The 19,686-nt window shown below is 40.6% G+C and overlaps 1 protein-coding gene across 1 annotated transcript; it reads right to left on the bottom strand.

The window, feature by feature from the left end:
- Window positions 1-15,466: 15,466 nt before the first annotated feature.
- Window positions 15,467-18,973, bottom strand: CRYAB (crystallin alpha B). Its single transcript, XM_020989782.2, has 3 exons — window positions 18,562-18,973; window positions 17,113-17,235; window positions 15,467-15,819 (listed from the first exon to the last, which is right to left on the bottom strand). Exons 1-3 carry the CDS (start codon window positions 18,757-18,759, stop codon window positions 15,616-15,618), a joined length of 525 nt encoding a protein of 174 aa, XP_020845441.1. The 5' UTR covers window positions 18,760-18,973; the 3' UTR covers window positions 15,467-15,615.
- Between the last annotated feature and the right edge of the window lie 713 nt (window positions 18,974-19,686).

The raw sequence follows: 19,686 nt of genomic DNA on the forward strand, positions 1-19,686 counted from the left end.
ACTCATTTTTTAACATGGGACTCGTGAACTAGGAGGAGTTAACAGAACATGGAGGAACTGGGATGGACGGTTCAGGAAGAGAGTAACTCAGATTAGCTGGTCCAAGCTCAGGCTCGGATGGAAGGAGTATGGATTTTACTAAGCATTTAAAAGTTGATTCTACTTCCGTACCAGTGTGCACGTGCCACTAGGGTGCAGTGTGCCTGCTTCTCTCAAGAAGTGTAACAAAGGCTTTCCTTCACACACTCCTGTAGTAGATATTTGTTTCAGATTTTTCTAACAATGTTATTGGGGCATCAAATCTAAGAATGAGCTGAGACTAGGGATTAATTCAAGGGCTCCTCCAAAAAAAAAAAAAGGACTTTTTAAGCATTGTTGGAGTCAAGAGGAAGATCACAGAAGGGATAGGGCTACTGCTCAGTATGGATGGACAATAATAATGGACAACAGAAAAAAACAGAAAAACATCTTATTATTATAAGACAATAATTGAGGGGGCAGCTAGGTGGTACAGTGATAGAGCATCAGCCCTGGAGTCAGGAGGACCTGAGTTCAAATTCGGCCTTAGAACAGACACTTGACACTTCCTAGCTGTGTGGCCCTGGGCAAGTCACTTAACCCCAATTGCCTAATAAATAAATACAATAAGAACATAGTTGAGAGTTCATGACAACCAAAATATGGTACAAAACTGAGGGTTGTGGGGTGGAGGGGGAATGTTACTAAGTGGCATAGTAAAGGCAAGAATATGGACTCTGCTTGCTTTATAAGTAAGTCAAAACAGATCTTAGGAGCAAAGTGTATCCCCTAGACCCTAGCTCTGTGTAACTCCTGCGGAGTATTTTTTCAGCAGAGTTCCTAAAACGGGTTTTAGGGAAATAGGATTAAATCCAGGATTAAGTGGAAATTACAAGTAATTTTCCAACCCTAACCCAGTTAGTTGCCTGGGACTGGGGGCCACAAGCCAACACCAGGCAAAGGCAGTCAAAAGAATGGCCAAGACAGTTAGCTTTTGTTAGATCTCTCCCTGGATGCTGCGGCTCATAGCTTTGGCCATGTGCTAAAAGATCATCAACCTATCCCTTTAAAGGAGGCTCTTTATAGCTATTGAACCTTAATACATGGGAACAAGGAGCAGCAGATGGTCCTGAAGAACTGAAGTCCGCAGATGGTAGCAGAGAGCAATTTAGGGACCATAGAACCAGTGGAAATGCCTAGCAAAGACAACCAGCAGAATGAAGATGCAGGGACAACATAATATCTTGTAGAGAGTGGTGTCATAACACCAAGAAGAAAGCAGACAGCATTGCAATGACATCACCAGAGGAAATAAGCAGGCATGTCTTATCGGTCTTTTCTTGTCAGTTTCTTTGCTATGCTATTTGATTAAATGTATTTTGTTTTAAATTTATTTTTCCTCTGGTTGACTGGCAAAAGTAAATTTTTATCAATTGGAGCTTGTGAGCTATGGTTTTGAATCCCACAGAAGGCCTCAAACTTGGAAGAATTTTTCTGAAGTCCACATACGAGGGAGTTCCCCAGGTGCTGCATTTTACACCTATTTTCCCTACCAAGGAAAGCAACTTGGAAGATTAGAACTGAAGTTGTTCATAGGAAACTGAAATCCAAGATAAGTGAGGAGATATAGAGCATCTAGCGGCATTCAATGCTTCAGGCCATCAGATTTGAATGAACTACATCCCAACATACTGAAAAAAACTAGCAAATGTGACCTGAGATGTTAATAATCTTTCAAAAACTCTTAATGAGAGTGATACTACAGATAAGAAGTTAGATTACCAGGGCAAGTAATCTACGACTACCACAATTAATTCTATAATGCCTAGATTGTATATGGTACCTCATATGGTGTATATACAAGACATGTTTGCTGTTTAGGATTTTTATATCTGCAAATGCCATCCTTCCTTCATGAATGTAAATAAATTAACATTGTTTTCTACAGAATGTGTATATGCACTTTTATATGTAGCTATATTAATGTTGAAGCTCTCCTCTGTAATATTAGGATCCATATGAATTAGAAGCTTTTTTTACCCTCCCCTTTGCCCCAGTCTTCCTAGAATTTAGGATAGCATTCATAAATAAAATGTTAAAGCTTTAGGTATCTCTAGCAAATGGTCTGCATCTTTTCACTTGAGAAGATGGCCTAAAGTTAATCCTCCAATAATGGCTAAGCAATTGAGAGGTAGAGAGAACTTCCCTGGACAACTGTGCCTATAGAAATTGTTTATTTTTCTGTATAATTATCTAGTTTTCCTTGCTTCTGAGTATTTCTAGCCTGACATTCCTAAATCAGATGAAGTCTCCAAAAATTGTTACTTCATAAAGAAGTATTCACTCAAGCCCCACTGGTCCCATAGCCATTAGAATCACAGGTAATAATAGACTTTTCACCTTCCCTTGTTAATAGACCTTGAGTAGAAAGAAGAGGAATAGACATTCCAATCTTATGGTCCTCATCCCATCTAGTCAATTGCAATGCTCAAAAAGACCCCAAAACTAGAATTGAGTAAGGAGGTGACAGATATCACCTTACTTTCCCACCAATCATTGCGCTAAAGCCCCTAGGAAGTAAGGGAAACTGATGAGCACATGTCCAAGTCCAAGTTCTATAAACATTTATTGAGCACTTAACTTGTGCCAGGCACTATGCTGAGTGCTGGGGATCCAATTTTAAAAAAGAAAGAGTTCCTGCCCTTAAGGCACTTACAATCTAATGGGGACAGACAGCATACAAAAGGAGTTAGGAAAGGGGGTGGGGTGGTGAGATGGAGACCAAGGGTACCAGCAGAAGGGCATCTCGTTCTATGTAGTTGAAACCACGCAGAGCAGCAGATGCAGAATGGAATGAGCCAAAAAGTCTAGTTTCTGCTTTCTATCAAGGAAGGCATTGGGAGAAGTTTGGTACCATCCTCTAGCCCTCCAGTCAGAAGGGAAAAGAGGCTGAGGAGGGTGTTGTGAGTCAAGGCTTGAGTTCACAGTGGAGATGTCAGAGATTGATTCCTTTTCTGTATAAAAGGAAGAAGCTAGGAAGTCAATTTTGGAGCCACTATACCACCACCACCATTTGCACAAATTGCACTGGACACAGAATTGGAGATTTGCAGCACCCTACTTTCTCACCTAAGACCTCCATCAATTGTAAAGAATGTTTTTTTTAAATAAAACTCATTTATATACAAAGGTTTGGAGTATATTCTTTCTCTACTGCAAAATCATTTATTTGAAGAGGCATTTGCCAACAGGTATAGGAATTCAAATGGGTAGGAAATATCTGATCAATTCTTTTTTGTTTTACAGAAAAACTCTATGAACCAAGAAAAATAGTATTAAGACAAAGGTAAATATTCCAATTCTCATAAAAAGAAAGAAAGTATGCGTCTGAGATGAAGGGCAAGCACTGTATGTTTGTGAGACACTGTGTTTGTGAAACATTAAAGTTGAACATCACCTAAAGGGCAATGAAGTACATGGTAGACATGAATAGGTTGCACAATATTACCAACAAAGAACTGCATAGGAGAAATTGCATAAAGGATAGAGTTAAAAATGGGTATGACTAGAAAAGAAGGTGGTCAGTCATGCAGAAGGAGCAAAAGATAATCAAAGAATAGACCTCATGCCACAATGGCAATCCATGCAATTTTAAGAGATTTAGAGGAAGGTTCAATCATTCTGGGTGGCTCCCCTGTGCTGAATATATGGGAGGACATGGACTAGAACTGAACAGGATGAGAGGTCACAGATGAATCAGAGGAGTTAAGTTCACATCCCACCTAAAATTAATTAGATACTACCTATTTGTCACTAATGGTCCTTGGACCTCAGTTTCTTCGTGTGGATGTAACCTAGCATGCCTGATGTACAGCCCACTGTGTCCCCTTCCATATGGGTAGAGTAACCTCTTTTGATTGACTGGCAGGGTCTTTAAAACTGATGAGAACGATGGGTGAGGCTGAGCACCCATTATCTTTTAGAAGAACTGAATGGGCTCTGAGAAATGGACCTGGAGGTGTTTGTTTCTGCTTTGTGGAATTTGTCCTCACTTTCGGGTGCTGCAGGTGATCCTCATCAACCTGACCTGTGAAGTAGGGTTGTAGGCAGGATGGTGCAGCAATTAGCCATCTCAGCATGGAAACTCTGAAAAGCAAGGGTACCCTGGGACCGCAGCCCCAGGGAGTTTTAGCACTTGGAACTGGAGCTCTATGGGAATCAAGGTAAGTTTCAAACCTAATCCACTTCCCCTCTCCAGAGCCTGAGGTGGTACAAACTGAGTATATTCTATATGTGGGGGGGTGGGGATGTTTGAATATTTGTGGTTATTTTTTGAAGTAAATATTCTTCCTTAAAAAAACCTCCACTGTGTTATATTGAAAGTGTTAGAACAGATGACTTCTGAGGTCCCTTATTTCTCTGCATCTAATTCTATGAGCTGTGACCTAAACATTGCTTGGAGTGCCCACATTGTTGAGACCACAGTTCTGTCACAGTATCTAAATATGGGCAGGTGAACTTGACTTCAGTTCCTGGCAAAATTCCAGAATGTGTAATGAAAAAGAATTTATCAAGGAAATTTACACGATAAATTTACTATATATTTAGAAGGAGTAGCAAGTTGTACATAATAGATTTGCAGTTTCATGTGCAATCATCTTTTTATTATTCTACTACGTTATGGGAATGCTTGTTTTATTTCATTTATTTTATATAAATATTATTTATATCAATATAAAATATTTATTAAAAATAAAATAAATAAAATTTTAAGGATGAAAGAGAGTTCATCAAATCAACAAGCGTTTATTAAGCACCTGCTATGTGTCAGGCACTGTGTTAAGTACTGAGGGTACAAAGAAAAGCAAAATTAACCTCTGCCTTCAAGGAACTCACAGTGTAATGGAATAAATAACATACAAACAACTATGTACATACAAGATGTGTATAGAGTAGATAGAAGGTAATCTCAGAGTTAGGGCAGTAGCATTAGTGGATAGGAAGGACTGGGAAAAGCCTCTAATTCAAGTAGGATTTGAGGAGAGATTTAAAGGATTCCAGGGAAGCCAGGAGTTGGCACCAAGGAAGAAAAGCATTCCAGGTACTGGGGATAGCCAGTGAAAAGGCACTGCCGTGGGAAGATTGAGTCATACGCAAGAGATAGTGAGGACAGTGTCACTTGGTCGTAGAATAAGTGGAGGGGAGTAAAATGTAAGAAGAATAGAAAGGTAGAAAGGGGGTCAGATTGTGATAGGCTTTAAAAGCCACACAGAGGATTTTATATTAGATCCAGGAGGTAATAGGGAGCCACTTTAGTTTATATTCCCTCCATGAAGACTTCGTCATCTTTCCTGTTGATACTGCTCCCCCCTCCTAAAAATTACTCATCTTTGTACTTGTATTTTTTAGTTTTTATCCAATTTTATTTTCTTCAAGTAACAAAAATCTATTTGATTTCTTTCCTACCTCCTGCCTTTAAAAAACAAAAGACAAGGAAAAATGGAACACGTATAACAAAAATTCAGTCAGGTGAGGCAGATTCTTGAATTGGCTGTGTCCAAAATGTATATGTCTTGGTCTCATCCTGCATCCATCACTCTTTGTCAGGAAGTGGACAGCTTCATCATCAGTCTTGTGGATATGTACAAGTTATATTCCCCCAGTAGAAAGTGAGTTTCCTGAGAACAGAGGTGATTTCATTTTCTTTTTATCTCCAGTGCCTAGCACTGTGACATATATGTAGAAAGAAAGTGCTTAATAAATGTTTCTTGTTGGAAAGGGGGGAGAAGAAAGATCATTGGTAACTTCAGAGAGAGTTGAATGCGGGTAGAAGCCAGACTGCCAAAAGTTTAGACTGAAATGAGAAGAGAAGTAGAGGCGCCAGTTGTAGAAGGCTTTCTCAAGGATTTTAGCCACAAAGAAAGAAGAGATGTAGGATAACAATTAGTATGGATGAAGAGATCAAGTGAGAGGTTTTTTTTTCTCAGGATGGAAGAGAGGGTCAGCAGGGAAGAGGACTAATAGAGAGGAAACATGGAAAATTAATGAAACATTGGGATATAATAGGGGGAAAACTGCTGGAGAAGATGGGATGGAATAGAATCAAGGGTACACATAGAGGAATTTGCTTTGATGGGGAGAAGAGCCATGTCTTTGTGTGAGATAGAAGCAAAGGAAGAGATGGGAGGAAGACATAAGAATAATGTGAAGTGAAGAAGGAAGAAGAAGAAGTTATTGGCAAATGGAGTCAGTTTTTTCAGTGAAGTGTGAAGTGAGGTTCTCATGTAAGAGAAGGCCCCGTTGGAGGCTTGAGGAAAGATGAAAAGGTTTGGAAAAGTAGCTATTGTAACTGAGATATTGAACTGATTAGGGAGGAATAAAAATATTGCCTTGATTCAGTGAAGGCCCATTTGAGACTATGTAACATAAATTTGTGATGGATCCAGTCAGCACAGTTTCATGAAAACAGTGATCATTAAGTACTAATAGAGGTTTATTAGGAATAGGTCATGCCGCAATAGTCTCTTTTTTTAGATAAGGTTACTATGTTGTTGATGATAAATCAGGGAACTAGTGTAGACATAATTTACTAGATTTCAGTAAGGGGTTTGATTCATTATGTCCTTGCAGATAAAATGGAGAGCTGTGAACTAACGTTGTTCGTCCTTCGTTCTAGAAGAGTACCAATGACATCATGAGGGTGATGTCTTAATTTGAACGTGAATTAGATTTAAGTGAGGCAGAGCTGCACAAAGTCATCAGCCTCACTCTCTTCCAGACTTCCACAGTCATTGAAGTTCAGTGGCAAGACAAAAGTTAAGATGACTGGCAATGGCCCAGGATGCAGTGGGTGATCTTGGTCTTTCTAAATTAAAGTCTTTCCCAGGTCTCAGTTTGTCTGAGGCAACACCCATTCAGTGACTAAGGGCTAAGAAAAAGAAGGTAAGAAATGAGGCAAAAGATGGCCTAATTTACCATCACAAAAAACATTGCTGTTGTTGTCCATCCTTAGTTCCTGAAGAGAACCAATGACATCACGAGAGTGATGTCTTTTTTTAATGTAATTTTATTTATTTTTAGTTTTCAACATTCCCTTCCACAAGTTTTTGAGTTCCAAATTTTCACCCCATCTCCCCCTCCTCCCACCCCAAGATGTCATGCATTCTGAATATCCTTTCCCCTACTCTGTCCTCTCTTCTATCTCTCTCCCCTTTTATTATCCCCTTCCCCTTCTATATGAGAGTGATGTCTTGACTTGAGCATGAATTAGAGTTAAGTGAGGCAGAGCTGCTCCAAGTTGTCAGCCTCACTCTTTCCTCCAGAGTCATTGATGTGGGCTAGAGTATACTCGATTGGGTGACTTGTACATTTATCATATTTGCATATCACATAAAACTAGGAAATATAGATAACTTTGGATGGCAATTAGAATCCAAAAAGATCTCAACAGGCTAGAACAATGTGCTGAATCAAATAAGATGAAATTTAATAGGCATAAATATAAAGTCCCACATTTGGTTGAAAACTTCAGCTGAACAACTACAGGATGAGGAAGCTTGCCTAGATAACATGTTGTTCATGAGGAAAAGATCTAGGGGTCTTTGTGGACCGCAAGCTCAGTATGAGTCAAGATTATAATGAGAGGCAAAAATGTTAATGTCATGTTGAGTTGTTTTAATAAAATATTTAGTACAGGGGCAGCTAGGTGGCACAATGGATAGAGCACTGGCCCTGAAGTCAGGACTAAGTTTAAATCCGGCCTCAGACCAAACACTTGACACTTACTAGCTGTGTGACCCTGGGCAAGTCACTTAACGCCAATTGCCTAAAAAAAAAAATTTAGTACAAAGAACATAGTAGTCCTATTTTACTTTGCTCAGTTCAGACCACATGTAGAACATTCTTTTTAAATCTAGGTACTACATCTTAGAGAAGAATTGGTAAACTGGAGCATGTCTAGAGGAGTAAAGCCTGGATGCGAGAGGCCATAAATACCATGCCATACGATGATTTGTTGAAAGAACTGGGAATGTTTCTTTTAATTGGGAGACAACTTAGGTATGGCACAATAACTATCTATCCTCAAGTGTTTTAATGTCTGTCTTGAGAAAAAAGGATTAGATTACTCAGGTTGGCTTCATCATGCCCCTAGGAACGTTATCATTGGGAAGTATCACCATCCCAAAAGTATAATCAGCCTTGGTACTCATGTCTCATCAGTACTCTCTGACCCTCTGACTGGAGAACAGAGACAGGAATTACTAAACCTCCATTTAAGGAGTGGGTCTAGCACAGCTATCTCCTCATTTCCCACACATCTGTCCTCTTTTTGAACTTCTTTGACTTTTTCCACCATCCTCCTACTTCATACCTTTCTCTTCCTCCAAACTTTTTAAATTTTCTATCGCTTGTTATCTTACCCCTTTAGACTATAAGCTCTTTGAGAGCAAGGACTGTCTTTATTTTTCATTTTGTATCTCCAGTGCTTAGCACAGTGCCTGGCATGGAGTGGGTGCTTAATTAATGTTTATTGACTGCCTGATTTTCTGGGGAGGTATTCAAAAGGTTTTATTCAACTTCCATCATCTCTTTCTTGCCTTTGTCCTTCTGGCTGCTCTGTTTGTGGTTGGACTCTTTTATTCACAGTATCTGGTAAGAAATCATTAAGCCCTTGTGATCCAGAGAAATGGGCCTTGGTCCTTGGCTTCTGCTTTTGTTCTTTTCTGTTCTAGTGAAGGAAATAGAGTCTCTAATCTTGAAAGTTTCAAAAGGTCAGGAAAGTACCATGGCATTCTGCGTTCCAGAGTTTGTATTTGCAGTCATTTCAGCATTCCTACCCAATGGAGCAAAGAATGACCCTTAGGAGTGACCTCCAGGACCCCAGCCCAATTCAGTGGTAGCTGAGACAAAGACTCAGCTGATTCTCATGCAGTATCTGAATGTAAACTTGATTATATAGGACCTGAGTTAAGAGTATGGCCCAGAGATATTAGAAGAAACATTTGTACTTTGTATGCTTATAGTTTGTATGTTTGTTCTTGTATTTTTAAAACAAATATCTCTTTGTAAAAGTTAATTAATGTTAAGTGGCTAATTGGACTAGGGTACTACTCAATGGCCCCTAACAATGGGGGAAACACAGACTGTGGGAACTGAAGCTGGAGATAGTAGAAAGACACACAAATCCCCCAGGGTGCCCTAGAACCCTGAGAGGCACATATAGCAAGCCTGGCTCTTGGAAATAGGGTCAGAGAGCACACTGACAATGAAACTTTTGTATTTCTTGGCCAAATAAGGTTGGGGTTTTGCCTCACAATTTCTTGGATCTTTTAGGCTCCAGAAATAATGTTCCAGGAAATGCTGCTCTATCAATGAAAGTATAGCCACTGTATTTGGACTTTTATATCATAGCCCTCAAATATTGCCTGAGGAAATAGTAGTGGCACTAAAGAAAATGAAGACCAGATGGCCTAGACCAAGGACACATAAAGGGTCATGCTGATATTGAAGGATCAATTTGAAGACACTGATAGATCCATTCTCAAGATATCTGTGTAAAGGAGTTGATCCCTAATAGCCTAGAACTTAATCATAGCAAAGCGTTAAGCTAATTACAAAAATTCGGCCACAATAGATATTCCTTTTATAAGGTGTAATCCCTTAAATGAATTAGAAAGAGAACAACTCATTGGACAAAGAATGATAGCAGGTGCTCACAGGGTGACCTTTAAAAGTTGGTGTGGCAGATGTTGGAGGAGAAAAGGAACCAAGCTCATCGCTAAATGCATAGAAGATCTAGAAGACAACTGGAGTTGTAGAAAGGGAGACCATGAGGAACCCCATGGATCTGGGAGAATGGAAGCATGCCACAAAGAAAAATTCCAGGTCTCTAGGATTGAGGTTGTTTGGGCCATTTGGACACAAGGAGTGGCAGGGGAGTTGTGTTACCGAACTCACTAAAGACCTAAAGACAGAAATCTTATATCTCCTTTCTCCCGTTGAGTTTTCTCATGGAATCCTGAAACTGTTTTCTCTGTGTACAGGTAAAGTCTTTTCACCTTTCCTTGTTTTCAAAGGTTATTTTGTATTTTTAAGTAGCATTATCCACAGGTCTTTGCTAGTCTTGAGTTACCTTTTGGAAATGCAGTTGGGAGGAGGCAGTTGAGAAAATTATATTCAGAGAAGGGAAAGAGATTTAACAGTGAAGTGTTTTGCCAGAATATGGCCTCTGGCTGGGGACTTGAAGCTAAAAAAAAAAAAACAGAGAATAGCAGAACTTCTGATAAGCCTTCTCAGAACATAAAAGAGGTATTTAAACTGAGAAACCTAATTAAACAACAAGTCATTAGAGAGGGAGGTGGGACAAACATTGAACAACCCTGATCACTATACTGCTCTACCATTGCTATATGTGATGGTAGGATATCAAAGGCTTGTAAACACACACACACACACACACACACACACACACACACACACACACACACACACCCCTTATTATTACTGAAAAAAGCTGATGAGAGAATATCAATAACTACCAGCTTATAGATCTACTTTTCCATCTCTGCAAAAATTTTTATGAAAATAATCTAGTCATATACTGAGAGCGTGCTCAATGAAGATATGAGAAGGGAAAAGGCAGACTTTGACAAATGATATTTTACAGGCAATCACATTGTTATAGTCACTTAGTTGATTGAAAAAGTGGAGAGAAAATAAGATGCTATCGTACTTACTGTTTGTTAACTACAAAAATTTTTTGATTTGGTACAGCAAAATGTTTCCTTAAATGCTCTCCTCAAACAAGGTGTCTCATATATGTATATTAATATCACGCTGGATTATTCCTTGAAAGATGTAATAATACAGGACCAGCTAGGTGGTGCAGTGGATAGAGCACTGGCCCTGAAGTCAGGAGGACCTGAGTTCAAACACTTGATACTTACTAGCTGTGTGACCCTGGGCAAGTCACTTAATCCCAATTGCCAAAAAAAAAAAATGTAACAATACAGATAACTTTGTTCAGTAACCTTATTTTTTTTAATTTCTTTTTTTTAAATAGTATTTTATTTTTCCCCCAGTTACAGGTCAAGACAATTTTTAGCATTCATTTTTTACAGGATTTTGAATTCCAAATTTTTCTCCTTCCCTCCCCTCCCCTCACCTCTTCCTAAAATGGTAGGCAATTTGATAGAGGTTATACATGTGCTATCACGTAAAACAAATTTTCATATTAGTCACAATTGTGAAAGAAGAAACAGATCAAGAGGGAAAAAAACATGAAAAAGAATAAAGTAAGTGAAAAAAAGTATGCCTTGATCTGTATTCAGAGTCTATCAGTTCTTTATATCTGGATGTGGATAACATTTTCCTTCCTGAGTCCTTTGTATTTCTCTTAGATCATGGTGTTGCTGAGAAGAGCTGAGTCATTCGTAGTTGATCACCAGACAATGTTGCTGGTACTGTATACAATGTTCTCCTGTTCTGCTCATTTCACTTTGCATCAGTTTGTACAAGGCTTTCCAGGTTTTTCTGAAATCTGCCTGTTCATCATTTTTTATTACACAGTAGAATCCCATTACATTCCTATACCACAGCTTGTTTGGCTGTTCCCCAATTGATGGGCATCCCTTCAATTTCCAACATTTTGCCACCATGAAAAGGGCTGCTACAAATATCAAATATTTTTGCACATGTGGGTCCTTTTCCCTTTTTTATGACCTCATTGGGATACAGACATATTGCTATGTATGTATATGTATAATTTGGTTGCCCTTTGGGCATAGCTCCAAATTGCTCTCTGCAATGGTTGGATTGGTTCACAATTCTATCAACAATGCATTAGCGTCCCAATTTTCCTACATCCTCTCTAAAATTTATCTTTTTCCTTTTCTGTCATATTAACCCATCTGATAGGTGGTGCCTCAGAGTTATTTTAATTTGCATTTCTCTAATCAGAAGTGATTTAGAGCACTTTTTCATATGCCTATAGAAAGCTTTGATTTCTTCATCTGAAAACTGCCTGTTCATAACCTTTGACCATTTATCAATTGGGGAATGGCTTGTGTTGTTATATACTTAACTCAGTTCTCTATATATTTGAAAAATGAGACCTTATCAGAGACATTTGCTGTAAAGACTGTTTCCCAGATTTCTGCTTTCCTTCTAATCTTGGTTGCATTGGTTTTGTTTGTGCAAAAGCTTTTTAATTTAATATAATCAAAATTATCTATTTTATATTTCATAATGCATTCTATCTCTTGTTTGGTCATGAACCTGTAATTCACTTAACTTCTTTAAGAATTTGGATGCTATACCACTTGTATATACACATTTAGTATTGATATTGCTTGTTGTCTGTGGTTCCTTTCAGCAAGATGTAGTTTCCTTCCTTATCTCTTTTAATTAGGTCTATTTTTGCATTTGCTTTGTCTGAGATCAGGATTGCTACCAGTGCTTTTTTACTTCAGTTGAAACACAATAGATTCTGCTCCAGCTCTTTACCTTTACTCTGTGTGTGTGTCTGCTTCAAGAGTGTTTCTTTTAAACAACATATTGTAGGATTCTGGTTTTTTGATTCATTCTGCTATCCATTTCTGTTTTATGGGAGAGTTCATCCTAGTCACATTCACAGTTATGATTACTAACTGTGTATTTCCCTCCATCCTATTTTTCTTCCTGTTTGTCCTCTCTCTCATTTCACCCTTTTTTGTTTCTGTCTACCATCATCCCCAGTCTGTGTTGTGAAGCCCTGCCCTAGGTGGTGAAGTCTTCCAAATGGTCTTATTTGCAGATGAAATTGTGTTGACTGCAGCAAGTAAAAGTAACAGTGCAGAGCCTCCTAAATGAGATTCATAGTTCACTCAAAAGATTTTGGACTACTTAACCACATGTGAAAAACCTAGTGGATGAAAGACAGACAATGTCTAGATCAATACTTCTCAAAGTTTTTGGTCTCAGGAATATTCTAACTCTTAAAAATTATTGACTTTTTAAAAAATTAAACTTTTTAATTTATTTTTTATTGAACCCAAAGAACTTTGTTTGTATGGGTTATATCTATCAATATTTATCATATTAGAAATTAAAACATCTTAATATTTGTATGAAAATAGGTTTGACCTGCAGATCCCCTGAAAGGCTCTTGGGTACCTCCAAGACCACACTTTGAGAATTGCTGGCCTAAATCATAATTATAGAGTTGAATGGGACAACCTACAGAACTGATCTATCAGTACATACATCTTGCACACACACTACAAATGGAAAGCAGGATAGGCCCAGAATTAAGTCAGATGAGGCAAGTGGGCCGAATTATATTTGGAAAATTGTGCAGTGCTTTTAATGACTCCACGCTTCTTCCTGAAACAAAGACTCTTTTTTTTTAACCTCAATATAATTCTAGTCATGCTGTATGGCCCCAAGCCATGGAATATTCTAGTCTCTGAAGAATGAAAGTTGAGTATCATTCAAAGGGTGGTGGAAAGGTTGTGTATGAAGAGCATGAGTAGGCTGCAGAATACTGTCAACAAAAAATTGAGCAGAAGTGGCATAGAGGATGTCATCAGAGAGATATACAACCAGAATAGGAATTAGACAAGTCACATAGTGAGAGTAAGGGGTAGATAGCCCATGTGCTCCACTGATATCCCAGTCAAGGGATCCAGAGGAAGTTGGCTTCTCATTTCCCCCATCAAATGGACCCACCATGGAGAATTTATGGAAAGACATGAAGAAGAACAATCAATTGGTTTCAAGCTAGTCATGGATAGCTTGTGATCTGCACTCTCAGGATGGAAAAGAAAGATCAGAATACCTCAGTCTTCTAGCATATTCACTATGTCTTTAGTAGGTAGCTCCTTAGAGCTATTTAGGGTGTGTATAGGGTGTTCAGGGAGTACTAGCACTTCTGATACGAGGGTTGCCAAACCCATTTCAAGGCTGCACATCCACTTTTGGTGTACACCTGTCACCCAATTCTCACTTGTGCCTCCAAGTAACTGTAGCATGCTCATCAGCCACACCCTGGTAAAACTGTCTGTGCAGATGGGCTAAACCAGGTTGAGGGTAACTGACAGGTCTCGAACCTGGTGATGAGTTGGGGATGTCTACTCCAAGCATGTGAAGACTTCCCCTGGTGGAATGGGCAGATAAGAACAATTTGTTTCAACAGCCATGAAGGTGACTGAAGTAGGAGCAGTGGAGTGCTCAAAGCTTGGATAGACAAGGTCCAAGACTCAAGGTCATCCACTGCATCCTGGGCCATCACCAGTTGTCCCTGATTTTTGTCCTGATACTGGACTTCAATGACTCTGGAAGAGAGAGTGAGGCAGATGACTTTGTACAACTCTGCCTCACTAAAATCCACTTCACATAAGAATCAAGACATTACCCTGTGATGTCATTGGTCCTCCATGAAACAAAGAATGAACAACAAAGACAACAGCTACTTAGAGGTTATAGTCAGGAGAGACTGGGAGATAATTTTTGAGGTCCTATTTATCACTTTTTTAAAAAACTAGAAAGACAACTTGGCACCGTCTGATAAACCTAGCCCCTTTTGCCCCACCATAGAATAACAGAAAGAATTCTGGACTCGCGGTTGCCATGAGCTGCCTCTGAGATTTACTAGTTATGTAACTGTGGGAAAGTCTACCCTTCTGAACCTGTTTCTTCCTCTGAAAAAGGGATAATAACCTCTGTCGTACTTATTTCACAGAATTGCCTTAAGGGTCAAAGAAAGCAATAAGCATAAGTTTTGTTTTGCAAGTTTTAAAGTAAAAGATGTGTAGATTATAATCATCATCCCCATCATCATCATGTATGGTCCAGGCAAACTGGGGCCTCAGTTTCCTTGACTATAAAAATGCTGGATATGGCCTCTCAAGTCCTCATGCTTACTCACTGCAGGACCCCATACACCTCTGTGATTTCCCACTTCAATGTTTATGCCCACCAATACCACCTCTACCTCTTTAAATTCTACACATTCAACCACTACTTCTTCCAGGAAACTTTCTCAGACCGAACCTAGCTGGAAAATGTTCTGCGCCATACCTTCTGGAGCACTTTCTTTGTACCTGACTTAGCAACTCATTGTGTCCTAGCTTGTATTATAGTTATGTAGGCATATATTATCTCCTTCCTACCAGACTCTAAGTTTCACAAGGGCAAGGACTATATCCTATTTATCTCTGTATTACCCTTAGCACCTAACACTGCTAGAGTGCTCTGCTCATTAAATGCGTGCTTAATAAGGTGCTTACTGAATTTAGTGAATGATAAGCGGATGTAGATCTGTTGGATCAACTAGAAAATCTTAGCTACAAATTAAAGTGCAAATCCCTGAAACTCAGGGTAATAATTATACCCGTTCTTTGCAGGTAACTAGAGGAGCCTCTACCAAGGATCCTGAGATACCGCGGACATTCAAAGATTAGACAAGTGCTTGTTGCTGAATCCTTTTATTGGCCTAGTAATTTGGGCTCTGCCCTCAGCATAAATACATTAGCATTGGCACCAGTCATAAGGGATCGTACCCCTACTGGTGAAAGAGCTTTCCTGCCATAGAAAACACAATGTAGGGGATAGGGGCCTCTACTTTTTCGGGGCTGCAGCAACAGCAGGCTTCTCCTCGCGAGTGATAGGAATGGTGCGCTCAGGGCCAGTGGCCTGTTTCCTTGGTCCAATCACAGTAAGGACCCCATCAGATGACAGAGATGAGGTGATGGAGAGTGGGTCCACATCAGCTGGGATCCGGTACTTCCTATGGAATTCCCGGGAGATGAAGCCATGCTCATCCTGGTCCAGGGTAAGGAGGGACAAAGGTAGAAAGAGAAAGGGAAAGAGGGAAAGAGAGGGAGGAACAAGAAGAGAAACCACTTGAGCAGCATCACCACTTGCTCATAACCTAGTCACATTTTCACACACACATCCCCCCTCCCCCTTGTTCCTCATTGCCCCTGAGTACTGGGTAGGTATGTGAAGCACTTCTGGGAAGTTCGTTTGGTTTTGGGATTCAGACTGGAATCAAGCAAGATTTCCCTGGGTATGCTACTCCTTCAGCAGAAGTACTGGGAGGTTTGGACCAACCCAAATATGCCTCAATCCCCAAATCCATGGTGGATTGGGTTGTTTCTGAGATCTCCTTAGGGGTTTAGATCATCACACCCAACAGCCTAGTTGAATTTAGGATTCCCAGGGCTAACCTTGGTGTATTGAACCACAGACAAAAGCTACAACTCATCTGGTCTGCTTGGCACTGGGAATGACAGAGAACAAGTAGAACCGACGGGTTCCACCTGTATATCTTTAATTTGATTTTATATCATTCCAACCCAGGGGTATGCTGGAGCCCACTTGAACCAGCTCCTAAGAGCTGATTATAAAATTTTTAGTGTGAGTCTTTACATCTACAAATAAGGGCTTGATTTCTTTTTTTGCTTGCCTGGACTTAAGAAAGTGATAGGAAAAAGTGTTAGTAATGCAGATTAAATTTTAAAATGCATCCTACATACATTTTTTTTTCTTCTGGAGAGCTGGTTGTTACCAGCACTCCCTTGTTTCCAACCCAAAACATTTGGGCAGAAATGGACTGGGGTATGTTGAATGCAGTTTGCCACAATGCCTAGAGTTTGGGATTAGTCACCAGGTAACAGAAGAGAAGGTGCATCAAAAACCTCCAGGAATTGATATTTATTTCTTAATAAGGAAAGACTGCACCAGAGTTTAGGCTCCAAAGGACAAGGCCTTGGGCTAGCCCCTCATATTCTCTGACCCTTCAAAACTTCATTAGGAAGTGGCCTCTCTGGTGATTTTCACATGGTCTTAGCATTCAGGGAGTTAAATACGGCTCTAAAACTTAGAACCAGAAGTTCAGAGAAGGAATGAATTCCAAGTGGAATGAATGATGGGTTTCTACTTGGGATATACTCACTCCCCCAGCTCTAAGAATTTCAGGAATCCTTCTCTTCTCTCTCCCCTTCTTCCCCCCCTCCCCTTAGCAATTCCTCCTTCCCCCTAGACACAGCAGAAGAGTGACTATTCAAAGCAAGGGGGTAGGGTAAGGCTGCCAATAAGGGGCAGGCCAGATACCTGACGCTCTTCATGCTTTCCATGAACTTCGACCACATCGCCCAGCACTTTGACCTTGAGCTCCTCTGGAGAGAAATGCTTCACATCCAGGTTTACTGAGAATTTGTCCTTCTCCAGTCGCATCTAGAGATATCAGAGAAAGTTCAGGAGAGGGAAGGACAAGGAAGTTAAGATATTCTCTCTGTCTCTGTCTCTCTCTCTCTCTGTAGGGGGCATTGATAAGCCAAGATAAAACACATCCGAAAACCTATATCCTTCTTTCTCCTTCCCTTCCCTCCCCCCTTCTGCCCCACCCCCTGGGAAAATACCTTTCCTTAAAAAAACAAAATCATAGCCCTCTGGCTCATGGGAGCCTTGGCCACCAACCCTTAACTGATCTTATAGGCCTGAGGAGAAGCCAGGACATCCTTAAAGATGCCCAAAGTGTGAGCCAAGATGCCCACAGTACATCTACACTAAACAAAAGATGGGCCGGGTTATAATTCTCACGTTCACAACCTACCCCACCCCTCTCATTTTGCCAGATGCAAACCTCCAAGCCCCAGGATATTTATCTGTAAAAACAAAGGCTTCTTCTGCCTGTTCCTCAGGACTGCCAAGTTTCCCACCCACTTAATCTAGAAACCATCCAGCTTGCCCTTTCAATGCCCTTGCCCACTGCCTCATGGGCTCCTGTTTACTCATACTTCAGTATTTTTAAATGAGGGTGTTGTTTGTGACACAGCTCTTATCTGTCAACCTAATCAATTCATCTCTCTTCTTTCCTCTTCCAAAGCAGAGTAGAGAGCCCGAGTCTCCAATAGGGGTCCAGAATCTGAGCTAAGAACTAAAAAGATGGCCTTACTCCCTTCCTTACATTTAAGCCCAGACTAATACTCCCTCTTAACCCAAAGAAACCCAACAATCACTGCCAGGAGGTTGACAGACAGGAGGGAAACAAGATTGCTTTTTATGGTCTTACACCGGGAAGCTAAGAATAAGGTCAGGGGCCTCTCAATCCTGGAAGAAAACATATACAACTAAAATAAAACCAGCAAAAAATTATCAGAAAAGGGCTATAAGGAACCAGAACAGGTGATCAAAGAATGCTAGGGCTAGTTCTTTCTAGATACTTTAAAGCAAAAAAGTAACTCCTATCTCTTAAAGCCAAATTAAGGACTGCCCAGAACCCCGGGGGCAAATAAGATGACCTCAATGGGTCCTAAGGATTTTATTAATAGGATATTTTGACCTTGTCCTTCACAGAGAGTCTAAAATAAACTGGACCAGACTCGCTGAGAAACTGTTGGTGACCTCATCTTTCTACACTACCAGGCACAGATGCTTTAGACATCTGTTCTGTAGATGCGTATGTTGGGAAAGCTGAAGCCATGAGCTCAAAGAGATGGATTGCACTAAGAAAGCGATGCCCAAAGAACCTGCCCCTTGCTTGACAGAGGGAAGACTTACCTCTGAGAGCCCAGTCTCAAGCCAGCTAGGTGTTCGAAGGAAAGAAGGTCGAAAGTAGAAAGGACTCAGGGCAGTGGAGGTAGGGAAGAGGTCGGACTCCAGCAGATGCTCTCCAAAGAACTGGTCAAAGATTCGGCTGGGTGAGTGGAAAGGAAAGAAGGGTCGTCGGATCCAAGGATGGTGGATGGCGATGTCCATGGTTGCTAGAGAAGTTTGTGGGGTACGGCTGGTTGGGCAGCTCCTTCAGCCCAGGCTCCAGCTAGGCTCTTATATACCCAGCACCCGTGAAGTTTCTGGAATGGTGATGTCAGGAGTTTTATTATCCCAGTTCATGGAGGACTGGTGATCGGGGATTTGGCTGTGACACACACCCAGTACTCACCAAGCTAAGAAAAGAGAAACACAAACATGTCTGAGCTGGCAAGTGACTAGTCCTGGCCTCCAAATATGGGTGCTTTCCCCGCCCCTTGTTCCACCCCCCCCCCAACCCGCTATCCCTCAACACTGGTTCTCCCTCCCTCTTGCTAAGGCTGAGCCAGGAATCCCAAGCAGCTTGCCCTTCCCCCTACCACTATAGTCTCACATGCCAGGGGGATCAGGCCAGCAACTATCTTGGGCCCAGGCAGAGACTGGCAGGGAAGGAATCTGCCTGGGCTGGGTCCCAAGGACATTAACTCTTTGTGACTCCTTGGAGAAAGAAGACCAGTGGTCACAACTATGTCATTGTCTAGACATTTCTGTGTTGCCCTAGGTAGAAGGGAGGAATAAGGGGGAGTCCTTGACACCATTCTAGCCAGAAAGGACTTTTGTCCTTCAATGATTCTGAGAAAGGAAATAGGGTAGAAGGTGGTGGTGGGGGAAAAACAAGCTTATAAAATTACAGAATTTTAGATAAAAAGGATGGCAGAGCATGGATTAGAACCCAGGTTTTGAAAAGGAATGAGACTGCCATAACACCTTGAGAAGCAGTCTGGTATAGCAGATGGTACCTTGGTTTTATAGTGAGAAAAACCTGAGTTTGAATCCTGCCACATACATTTATTATTCCTGTGACCTTGGGCGAAAAAATCCCTCCACTTCTTTGGGCCTCACTTTCCTCATCTGTAAAAATGAGGTTGGATAGGA

This window comes from Phascolarctos cinereus, unplaced genomic scaffold, assembly GCF_003287225.1.
Source record: "Phascolarctos cinereus isolate Bilbo 61053 unplaced genomic scaffold, phaCin_HiC Scaffold_726;HRSCAF=1367, whole genome shotgun sequence".
In the NCBI taxonomy this organism is placed as follows: domain Eukaryota; kingdom Metazoa; phylum Chordata; class Mammalia; order Diprotodontia; family Phascolarctidae; genus Phascolarctos; species Phascolarctos cinereus.

Excerpts from the sequence above, each read along its gene's own strand:
- CRYAB (XM_020989782.2), bottom strand. The coding sequence starts at position 18,759 with ATGGACATCGCCATCCACCATCCTTGGATCCGACGACCCTTCTTTCCT. Across the intron at positions 17,236-18,561 it reads TTGAGACTGGGCTCTCAGAG|ATGCGACTGGAGAAGGACAA; the intron begins GTAAGTCTTCCC and ends TGATATCTCTAG. Across the intron at positions 15,820-17,112 it reads GAAAGCATGAAGAGCGTCAG|GATGAGCATGGCTTCATCTC; the intron begins GTATCTGGCCTG and ends ACCCTGGACCAG.